The following is a 12084-nucleotide window of genomic DNA, read 5'->3' as shown; positions in this document are numbered from 1 at the left end:
ATTGCCATAGGCGCTAATGGGGAAAAGCCGCGATTCCGTGCGAAAAAGCCGAAAAAAGCACCAAAAGTTTTTTCGTAACCCGAAAAAACATTCGTAACCCGAAACAATAATTCCCTATGGGATTTTTTCGTATCCCGAAAATTTCGTAACCTGGGTATTTCGTATCCCGAGGTACCACTGTACTGAGCAGGCCTGACCATGCTTAGATTCCAAGTTCAAGTGCCTTCTGGATAAGAAATCAAATCTGTGACTCAGTGGAGTGATAGAAGGACAGTTGAACTGAGTTCTCTTTGTATCTAGGATAGAGAGGTTAAATAAATACGGCTGTAATATATTAGATAACCTATCACTGCTAGATCTTTTCTGAAATTGCCCAATTCTTTGTTTTTATTGTGAGAACTTAATGTAGCAACATTGTCTCTTCTTGAAGTACTGAAAAATACAGATTTCTTTGTAGATATTAGGATTTATCTATTTCTGTTTGTTGCTTATACAGTGAGCCTGCACCATATGCAGGCTCATTGTAGGTGGCTTTCAGCATACACTGAAGCCGCCCGCCATTAAAAGCAATGGTGCCTGTGGCACACGCGCATGGCCGCGCAGCAAGTCCAAGCCTCATTCTATCCAATGGGGCTTGAGCATACACACTTTTTGCTTTACGTGGGGGGTGGTGTTCTGGCATGGATCCCCCACATAAAGCGAGAGCAGACTGTATATCTTATTTATAGATAACATGATGCTACCCAGCAGCAATAAACAAAATGCATAAGATGTTTATCTTGAGTGTGTAAATATTTTTATAGAGAAATCCATATTTGTATACTGAAGGAGTGGAGTGGCTAAGTTTTCAGACCATGTTGGGCTTGTTATAACTACTTTCAAAACATAGCAAGCATGCAACTTTATAGGCACAATAGGTACTGATTTATTTAATTGTGTCAGCTTCGCTTATGAGTGCTCAAAAATAGTATTTGAGTGCTTCATTATGATTTCAGTATGGTTGATTTGTTTTATTCCTGATACAGTAGTATAGACAGATAAAAATGTGATATTTTCCCCATAGTGTTTCAGCTTTCTTTCTTTGAAATAATGTCTTTGTTTCATATAAAGCACAACAGTTTACTTCCTCTTACAGTGAATGCAGAAATCTTCCAATGGGCATATTTTCCCCTCATAATTGAATTTCCTATATCATGCTTTCTCTGTACATTTCCATGTATCAAAAATAGAATTAGATTTAGGTTTAAAAACCATAGCAAGCTCTAGTATGATTAGAATTGGTGCACTTGTAGGCCAATGTGATGTCCAACTCACTACTTGCACAAATTTACTAGGCTAGATACAAGCATTGCCAAATAGTTTCTGCCTTGGAAGGATCAAATTTATTCCAATTTCCTTCTTAATAATTTAAGGGAAAGTGAGGAGAAAGTGGGGATGACAGCATTTAGCATAACTGCATAGTCTTGGTAACTGTTGCCTTGTTTCTTTCAATTTTAGAATTGTGACTTGCCTTTTTGGCTGAGCCTCATATATTCTTTCTCCCCACGTTGTTTATATCTTTTCAACTGCCTCCAAGAGCTACCTGACACATTTTTCTTTTTTCTCTTTTTTGGTGCCTTATGGTTAGCTTTCTGTCTGTTCTCCTTTCAGCAGTCTCTCTTGCCCAACTTGCATCCTGTCTATTCCTGCTTAGTTATTGCTGTCTTCTTTTGCACATTGGATTCTTCTCCTTTGCTGTCACCATTGTCTGCAGCCCAAATGGCTGAAGCAGACAGGGACTGCCCATTGCTTGGGAAGATGTTGGCAGCATCAAGAATAACAAATTGTCAGAGAGACATGTAGCTTCTAAGCAACAGCTTGACCAGTGCTGGCATATTATGTTTTTTAAGTGGTCACTGGTTCCTGTGATGAATCATATATTATCTTGGAACCTCTTATTGAAGAGCAGTGCTTGCTTTGTATTGTCAAAGACTGACTTCTAGCTTAGTGAATACATGGTGGGAAGTTGCCAAACCTAATATCAAGTGAGTTCAGGATGGGGCAGTGATTTGTGTAAATCTGCCTCATAAAGGAGTGATTTGACTAGGTTATAAATTACAGCTCTAGATCTGTGGTAGTTACTATAACGACAGTAAAGACTTAGCTACCTTTTTTTTTTTTTTTTTTTTTGCTCTGAGAAAACTTGAACTGTACTCAGCAATGAGTCTCACCTTTCTACAAAGATCTGCCTTGAAAATTAATGTGACTACAGTGTCTGCTAATGAAAACACATAGGTTGTTAATGTTCCTGGAGCTGACATAGTCCTAGTTACTTCCAGGTACCTTCTTTACTGGTGAAAACTGGGACTGATAGCATGTGTTTTCAGTGAACCTGTAATTAAACTGGCCTTCACTGTCAGCTTTATTACAGCTATCAATGGTGTGACTTCAAGCTGTCTCCTTTTTCAAATGTTTTCCAGAAATAGCCTTATTAGTTTGTTTTAGAAGAAACAATGAAGATCCTGTGGGACTTTGAAGTAGAGGTCCAGTGATTGCTTTTTACCTGTTGGAGTAGCTGTGGTTCATGCCAATGCCCCCCAAAACAAAACTGAAAGTGGCCAGAGCTCCCCTTTTAGTTTTGCAAAAAGCTTTTGTTGGGCCCAAAAGTAAGGTACAGAGTGTGGTTGCTGTGCCTTATTTTCAAGTAAAATTGCTGCTCATGAAAACTTCCCCAAATGGCAGTGCTCTCTCTCTCTCTCTCTCTCTCTCTTTTTCCAGTGATATGCAAGGGCCAAGCCGGGCACATTTGCATCTGTATTACAGGAATCCCATCCCAGTCTTAAAGGTTTATATGTTTTATTTAGCAGAAGCATCCTTAGATTCTTTATTCCACATAAATATTGCTAGACCATAAGGAATTGTTCTTGTTCAGATTTTTGGAAAAGAATTTTGCATGAGATATGCAATGCCTTGCAGAATTGTTACTCCCCTCTTTGGCTTTTCCACATTTTGTTGTATTACAACACAGAATTGAAATGGATTTAATTGACATTGTTTACCACTTGATGTACATGAAATACTTAACACTGTGAAGGTGTAAAATATTTTCATCGTGGCACAAGAGTTAAGCAGTCAAAAACTGACAATGAAAGTTTTGCATGAACTTAAACTTCTTGGCTTGATAGAGGGAAAAGGCTAACAAGAATTAGTACTTTTGCTTTTGCTAGCATGGTAGAAGCTCTGCATCAGAGCGCCCCATTGATGAGAGGATGGAAGGGTCTTTTTTTGCCTTCACCTTAGTCTTCCCTTGGGGGGGCCGCTGCTCAGTGCATTTTGTCTTGGGGAGGTTCCTTAGTGTTTATATATCTGGTAGGGGGCTGTTTTGTGTCAGTAACACATGTGGGCCAATATCTTATCAGTGACATACACAAGTGTAATACCCCTTACAGTTGTATTTGCTTGGTGGGGTTGCAAATGTTGATATTCTCTTCCTGCCTCCAAAACAACCCAAGCCCCCCTGCTGACTCATGGTGTCATTGTGATAGCTGGCCCTGACAGCCATTCCACTGCTAGTGGAGATCAGAGGACATCAAAGGAGTATCTGGCTATGTTCCTATAGCAAAATGGAAGTTCTGGACCTGGTGAAGACAGTTATAGCAGAGTTGCCCGTGTGGAAACTCACAAGAGTTTCTCCATCCAAAAACCAGTGAGATCATGTTGCCAATTTTAGTAATCACTTTCTTTGTTTCTGGAGCATTTTGGACACCCTCTGGGGGCTTGAATGGCTGAGGAGGAAGAAGTTATAGTAGGCAGACTGACTTCAACAGTGGCAGGTTTCTATTTATTTATTTATTTATTTAGGTATTTATATCCCACCCTTCAGCCCTAATGGCTCTCAGGGCGGCTTACAATTATTATTTTTAATCAGACAGTTCCCTGCCCTCAGGCTTACAATCTAAAAGACACGAAACAAAAGGAAAAGGGAATGGTGGAGGGAAAGGGGATGAGGTCCAGTGGTTCTTCTCTCCCTCTGAGGCCTGGACCAAGGCAGATGGATTGGAGGGAGGGCTCTTCCTTCTTCCAGGCTAGCCCTGATGGAGCTGGACCTGCCCGGTGAACTCCCTCTCAGGCCGGCGGATGGCAGTTATGGAGGGCAGAGTCTCATTCCTTCAGGCTGGCCCTGATGGAGCTGGACCTGCTTGGTGAACTACCTCTCAGGCCGGCGGATGGCAGTTATGGAGGGTGGAGTCTCCTTCCTTCAGGCTAGTCCTGATGGAGCTGGACCTGCCTAATGAACTCCCTCTCAGGCCAGCGGATGGCAGTTATGGAGGGTGGAGTCTCCTTCCTTCAGGCTAGTCCTGATGGAGCTGGACCTGCCTGGTAAACAGACGTAAAACCCAACTCAAAAGACAAGGATTCCAACACCTCGCTAGAGGTGGAAGACAACAATAGTGACATAAGGGACATTCTGGTGGGAGGAGATTACTGCATTTCAGATGGATTTGGCCAGAGATAGCTATGCATAACTGGGTGATTCAGTCATTGAGGGATACAGCATTTGTTCTCCCAGAGATCAGGGAGCAGATATCTCCCCTCACCTGTGTCAAAAGCAAAAGAGAAACAATAGGTTATGCAGAAAGAGATAGATCATCTCTTGCAAATTGGGGCTATAGAACAAGTATCACATTCTATGGTATGTATTCCATCTTGTTCATGGTAATGAAGAGCAATGGAACTTAACATCCTGTATTAGATTTAAAATTCTTAATCACTTTCAAAAAACATCAAAGGTTCAAAATGGAATCATTACAGACCATCAAGGAAAATATGCACATGAACAACTCAATCCATTTAAAGGAGGTATATTTGCATGTAGCTCTAGTTCCAGGTTGCAGGAAATATCTTCATTTTCAATTCAGAAAGTGCCGTTTTTCATTCAGCACCCTTCCATTTGGTTTTTCCTCAGCTCTTAGAGTCTTCAACTGGGTATTGGTATCCGTGAATTGCACATCTGAGAAAGGAACATGCACATTTGGATGACATCTTGGTGAAGACAGGGAACAAGGAAATAGTCAAAATAGTCAGAATAAACAGTGCAAATATTAGAGAGACATAGTTTTGTAATAAACTTCAAGAAAAGTCAGAGCCAACCACATCTATTGATTCATTTAAGAGCAGTGATAGATTTCTATGGAAGGGATGTCTGTTTTTAATCACAAGAAAGGAAGATAAAATAAAGAAGGAGCTGAATCAGTTGTTGAAGATGAAGAAAGCAGATACAATGTGTCCGGCAAAGGTCCAAGGATTGCAAAACAGTTATGTGGACAAGAGATCATTTTGTAATTCATTCAGAGGTTACAGTCACTACGCAAGCCAGCCTCTCTCAATGGTGGTGGTGGTGAGGAATTATCTGGAGCAAACAGAGAGAAGCTGGAAGAAACCATTAAGAAGCTAAAGTAACCATTGGTTCTGGTTCATGAAATGCGACTGTTAAGTTATAGTCTTTGTCTGGACTTGAAATATAATATTTGTTAACTGGAACTGAAGGCAGTACAATTGGCACTATAAGGTTTTGCTCACAGCATAAGGAGAAAACTCGTGCAGGTCTGTATGGACGATTTAACTGAAAGCTTACGTTGGCAATCAAGGGCATGTATAGTCGGTGTCCTTGATCTAAGAATCAAACAAAATATTCCAGTGGGTGAAAAAAATCAGTAAAGGCAATGTATCTAAAATGTTTCTTAAATGTACAGGTGGATTATAAGAGAAGGCATATTATTCATCATGGGGAATGGGCCTTGAACAAAGATATTTCAGCAGTTATGGGCCACTCCAGGTAGATTTATTCAGCTCTGGAAATAACTAAACGTCAAGGAGTTAATTATTCAATAGATGGAGACAAAGGAGCAGAGCAGCACGATGCACTGGCAATGCACTGGGTGGGGGGTGGATTATGCATTTCTACCTTTGCCAATAATTCAGAAAATGTTAACAAAAATAAGATTGGAAAAGGCAGAGGTTCTGTTGGTAGCTCCATATTGGCCCAAGTGAATTTGGTTTCTGACTCTTACAACAGTCAGGGAAACGTGGAGGCTGCCACAAAAACCAGACTTACTACATCAGGGGCCAATATCAAAACCCAAGTTGGTTGTACCATCTACCCTTCCCATACATGGGGGATCAATTCCAGACACACACACCCCGCATGGGGAAAAGAGCATATGCTCAAGCCCCATAGAAAATAATGGGGGCACTTGCTCGCGGCGGTACACAGGGTGTGCGGTGTGAGTACGCGCCCCATTGTTTCTGCCAGGGCTACCTTTCGCGTAAGCTCAAAGCCACGGAAGGCCTATAAGGAAGGCCAAGTGTAATTAACTGCTTGGATATTGAAAGGAACTTCTTGAATCAGAAGGGCAATACAGAGAACCTGGTTGATACTATTTTGTTGTTGAGAAGAGATTCTACTGAAAAAATATATGATATGACTTTGAAAGCTTTTAGAAGTTGGTCTATGCCTCATGGTATGAATCTGAAAGGGAGAAATTGTGATCTTGATTTTCTTCAAAATGAGATAGTCAAAGGAATATTTTGAAAAGGCAAGTTGCTGCATTGTCCACAATTTTCCTTCCAGAAGGCTGTCAACTTGTCAGCTAATCCTCATGTTAAGAGGGTTTTGAAAGGGGCGACTTTATCAGCATCACCGACAGTGCATAGATTTCCCTCATGCGATTGGAAACTAGTACTTAACACATTAACAAAGGAACTGTTTGAACCTCTCAAAGAAGCTTTTTTATGATTGTTGACTCTTAAAGTGATGTTTTCAGTGTCAAAGTACTTCAACAACAAGAGTTTCAGAATTAGCTACATTATCTGTAGATCAGTGTTAGTGAAGATTTAATCAGGATAAGTACATAAACAAAATTTGATTCCTATGCTTAGGTTGTTAGGTTGTGTTGTTTAGACAAGGCTATAGAATAAAACTGACAAACAAGGGAGGAGAGTAAATGGACATACAGGAAAATAATTTAAAATCCTTCCTATCCAGCTGGCACATGGGGAATTGCTCATTCTGCCATCTAAGAATGACTTAAAATGGGTAGTACCAATGTTTCATTTCCAGCCCCTCTCACCTTTTCATGTGTAATCAGGAGGCAGTTTCAGACACACATGTGTTGTGTTGTAATATTAGAAAAGCATTGGATTTCTAAGAATATTGTTTACCAAGCTAGCATCCTAAACTGTTTTAGCCATTTTTATGTGGCTGAAGGCTAAGACATATCCTACAATGTCCTGCCATGTCATCTAACAGTGGTCACAGTAGTTTTTTGTGGGGGTTTTTTGGGCTCTGTGGCCATGTTCTAGAAGAGTTTCTTCCTGACGTTTTGCCAGCATCTGTGGCTGGCATCTTCAGAGAATGCTTGCCTTATATACCCAAGTCCTTTCCACGCGAGCATTCTCTGAAGATGTCAGCCACAGATGCTGGCGAAACGTCAGGAAGAAACTCTTCTAGAACATGGCCACATAATCTAAAAAACCTACAGAAAACTATGGATACTGGCCATGAAAGCCTTCAACTTCACAGTGGTCACAGTGCTGCTCAAAGACTCAGCTTTCTTTTTTGGGAAAGCTTTCACCTTTGGAAGTTGTTGCTTCATGTGTCTCATGGATGTCCAGTAATATGTAATTGCTTTTCATTTTTCATGATGTGGAATTAAGCATGTTAAAATGGTTGCATTGTGGATATGTAGCCTTATTCTATGATCAATGCAATATAATACATACAGTACAAATAATGTAAATATGTAGATGGGAGCAAATGCAAGCACTGCCACATTTGGAACAATATTGCAGTGTGGGACATTAACTTAAAGTAGGAACTGCACTCCTCACCCCCTTGCCCCTGCAGTCCTAGGTACCATCCAAAACTGTCTACAGCTGGTTTCTCAGCTCTCTGGACCAGCTTTTGCAGGATGAGAGACACTGTAGTAGTAAGGAAGCATTACTCCTCTCCTGATTGCACTGATAATAATAACGGTGGCTGTGTGGTAGTAAAACCCATTATGCTATTTAGCTATAGAGTACAAGCAGCCTGGGCTTTTTTTGCTATCAAACCTCTTGAAAGCCAGAGTGCTGCCATTGTTTTCAACATAGGGACAGTGTGGTTGCAATTGACATTTCTTGTAAAATGCTTCCTAGAATTATTTTTAATTTGCCAGCTAATTTGGAGCATCTCTGTTAATGAAAATGCTCTGAATGAATTATTGTAGAACATTGATGTCTCATTCTGTTACTCTCATTCTGTTTATTTTGCTGATTGGGGGAGACGCACCGTAAAGACATATATTTTAAAACTGTTGTAGAAGCTTGTGGGAAATTGCTGAAAAAACAGTTTGAATGAGGTAGAAGAGTAGACCATGAAAGAGAGATAGAAGATTATTGTGATAACATGTTTGATCCAGTGAAGTCTTCTCCATTGAATTAATTATCCTAGACTTGATTCTGATATATCTAATCATATTTTGGAGGAATATTAAAAATTAGCTCATTAGATGTGGACTTGAGCATACTGAAAAAAACTACTTTGCTTTTATTATCAGTTTGGTTTTATTAATCTTACTTTGTGATGATTTGAGAATTAATGATTTTACATGTGCTTCTGCTTTGATGTGTGTATGTGTGGTGATGGATTATTAAATTTTCTACAATGGTTTTCAAATTTAATCTCTTAAATCAGCTAATGATTTTTCAGAATTTTTGTCCTTACAGTAAATATTCATTATGCTGAGATAAATACATATTGAATGTTGTACTCTTTTGCTAAATGCCTGGAATAAAAATTAGAGAGAGCTATCTGATAAATGTGGATCATAAAAGTGATGCAAGTACAGTGCACCTGTGTTTTACACATCACTGCATACGCGGCTTTCAGCATATGCTGAAAGCTGCACCGGAAAAGCCTCTCACGCGCCCCAGAAGAAGTAATGGGGGGTGTGCCCATAAGCCCCATTACTTCTAATTGGGGCTCCAGCATGCGCGGATTTCCCCAATGCGGAAGGATCTGGAACGGATCCCCACGTAAGGAAGAGGGCCCACTGTATAATTTTAGGAGGGATTGGGGCTGTTCTATCTTCAACATTATTTCTTGCAAATGTAGATGAGGAGTCTTTACAAGTAGTCTGGTGGTTGAATCCTTCCACTTTTTTTGCAGTGTGTTGGACATACAGTCCCATTTCACAGGTTTTTGTCTTCTATAATTCTCCCATTTCCTTGTTCTTAAATGAGGTCATTGTGTATCCGCTTTAAACTGGGAAGACACATGCCACCATCTAATCTGTATTTTTTTGGTTAAAGTTATAGTTCAAGAATGGGAAACTTGTGGTACTTCTGATATTATTGGACTTATATTCAGCTCCTGGTATCCCTTGCCAGCATAGCCATTAGCGAGGGATTGTGAGAGTTGCTGTTTAGCACCATCTTTAGAACCATATGTTTACACTGCCTACTCTAGAAGTATCCCTTGGTAATTTTTCTAGACTAAAGATTGGGAACTTTGATTTGAAGCTGATATCCTAAAACAGAACAGCACTCTTCTTAATCCTGCTAAATCTCCATCTTTTGAATTGGTTAGTGCTTGAATATATTGGAAACTGCTGGAATGAATTGATGTAACAGAAATACAAAATGGTCTGAAGGAGAGTGATCAAGGTTATCTCTGAATGTAATTGCGTCTGTACTTGGCCAGTACTGAATGACACCACAGAGTACTCTCACATTTCTTGAAATCACATAGGATAAAACCATAAAATAACTTACTGTACCTCTTCATATCAAGTCAGTTAATAGTTGTAGTCAGTGAAAATACGTTTTTCTGGAAAATACATTGGAAAAGTAGATTTTATGTATGCCCTTTGTGTCAGCTGGTTTTGTCATGCACTTCCTTTGCAAGAGAGGACTTTCTATAGAGATCGTAATTGGCCTGTGTGGAAGTAGGGTGCTGGACTACATAGAGCTTTTATGTAATCCAGCACAGGTTTTGTCATGTTTAAGGAGCTTCTACAATGATTAAAATATACAAACAGGGATCATTGACTGTTAGTTTTAGCCTTTATACTAAATATGAACTAGCTTGATATACAGTAAATAGATCAGAAACATCTTAGTATAACTGGAACAATTTGTTTATGTGGGATCACTTGCAAATGGTAATTTTGCTTATATAAGTAGAATTAAATTTGGAATCCACTTGGATAAGTCTTGTGCAAACTTTATTTTTTCTTTTTCTTTTCTCTTTTCAACAGAAAGATGCCAGCCAGCCTGCTGAATGCAAACAACAATAAGGAAATACCACTTCAGAGTGATATTTGAACAACCTGTAACAAACATTTGGATACCTGGCCTGCAGTTCAGGATATTCTATTGCTGCAGCACAATCTTATTAACAATGCTTAAAACTAAATTGTTTTCAAATGCATGATTTTCACTAACTTTTTTCTTATTTTTGCTTAACTTGTACAGTGGCAACTTAATGCATTTGAGAAATATGAGGTTTAATTAAAGCACACTCTACAGCCTTTGGTACACTGTAGTTCAATTGCCTCAATAGGCTTTCCAATTAAAATTTTAAAATATCCCTTCTGAAAAACTTGCCCTCAGTACAAAGTAATTTTTGTCTAAATACTGTGAAATAGTTCACATAAAAATATATTAAATTAATTAATTAAAATACATAACAGCAAAAACAAAGCAATATGATTTCTTCTAGCTCTTTTCCCCCTTTAAAATATGTTTCCAGCAGCCTTCTAATCAGAATAGTGCTACAGAGCAGCATTAAACATTGTCATCTCCAGTAAAGGTAATCTGAATTTGAAGTAACATTTCCTTTACCTTCTTGAAAGGATGTGGTGGTGGTTGAGAGATCTTAGTTGTTCACCTTATTTATTCATGTTTGTAAGTACTTTGATGAACTAGTGCTTTTAATAGTTTTAAATATACTTGAAAAATATTTTTCCTGTTTATAAAATATGGGTACTTGTACATGGAAAACTCATACTCTACTTACAGAATGATTGCTTGTCAAACACTCCAAAACAACAAACTGGGTAAGAAATGGGCTTCATAATTTGATGAAAATGGGTTATGGCACTAATATATATCACTGATCTAACTTAGCCTACATTACTAGGCCTTGTTCAGATGATCCTCCAGATCTAGATTTGGAAAAGTGGAGAGCTGCGGGTTCATGCACTCCTTCTCCCCTTGTGTGTGCAGCTTGACTTCTCAGCTTTCTGTTTAGGGAAAAATAGTTTTCTATGATAGTTAAACGGCACATTCTGGTTTGGAGATCAGAGGTTTGCTAACTTAGACATCACTGCAAGTAAGAAAATGATGATACACTGCACTCAAAAGCATGGAAAGATGGAATGGTTTGAATAGTTTAGAGAATTGTCTGAGCTGAGCCCATGAGAATAACTTTATTGGGAACATATAAATTAAATCCTAAGTAAATGTGTAGTTCCGATACTTGATTTGCAATACTCAAATCACTCTGTACCACATTTCCATGGTTTTTAAAGCGCCAAAATCTTTGAAAAGATCTGTTCAGAATTACATTTCACATTTCTTAACACAATTATGCCAGTTTCTGGCAACAGTTCATTAGCAACTGTATGAATGCTGTTACCAGGCTTGTAGAGAGTGCTCCAGCCTTACCTTATACATTTGTAACTTAATACGGTGTTTTCAATTTGTACAGAATAGTTAGAATATTATATTAAAGTTGTGAAACATGAAACATTTTGCCCTGGCATTTTCTCTGATACAGTACATGATACTTTAAAAAAAAACCAGGATGTGTACATGCACCCACTCACTCATATGTGCATATGTACATGAACAGGAATGAGGGAAGCTACCCTTAAGAATCCCATTGAGATTTCATTTGATATGCCATATTTGTAAATAAGTATAGCAAACAGCTTATTCTGGTATTGTGTGTCAGATAATCAGTGACTGGAAAACCTCTTTGGAGTTAAAAATCTCGAGAAAAAATGTAGAGTGTTGGAAAAACCATAACCAACCATTTCATTCAGTTAGGGGGGAAATCCA

General features: G+C 38.9%; 1 protein-coding gene across 3 annotated transcripts in view; it reads left to right on the top strand.

The window, feature by feature from the left end:
- Positions 1-11770, top strand: part of NAP1L4 (nucleosome assembly protein 1 like 4) — a 55717-nt gene extending 43947 nt beyond the window's left edge. For all 3 annotated transcript variants that reach the window (XM_042447042.1, XM_042447043.1, XM_042447044.1), the window contains one exon: positions 10278-11770. In XM_042447042.1, coding sequence (XP_042302976.1) covers positions 10278-10316 — 39 coding nt within the window. In that variant the 3' untranslated portion in view covers positions 10317-11770. The remainder of the gene's footprint in view (positions 1-10277) is intronic.
- The last annotated feature ends 314 nt before the right edge of the window (positions 11771-12084 follow it).

Source organism: Sceloporus undulatus, chromosome 1 (assembly GCF_019175285.1).
Source record: "Sceloporus undulatus isolate JIND9_A2432 ecotype Alabama chromosome 1, SceUnd_v1.1, whole genome shotgun sequence".
Classification (NCBI taxonomy): domain Eukaryota; kingdom Metazoa; phylum Chordata; class Lepidosauria; order Squamata; family Phrynosomatidae; genus Sceloporus; species Sceloporus undulatus.
Note: the sequence above shows the minus strand (reverse complement) of the source record. Positions and strands in the feature narration are given on the sequence as shown.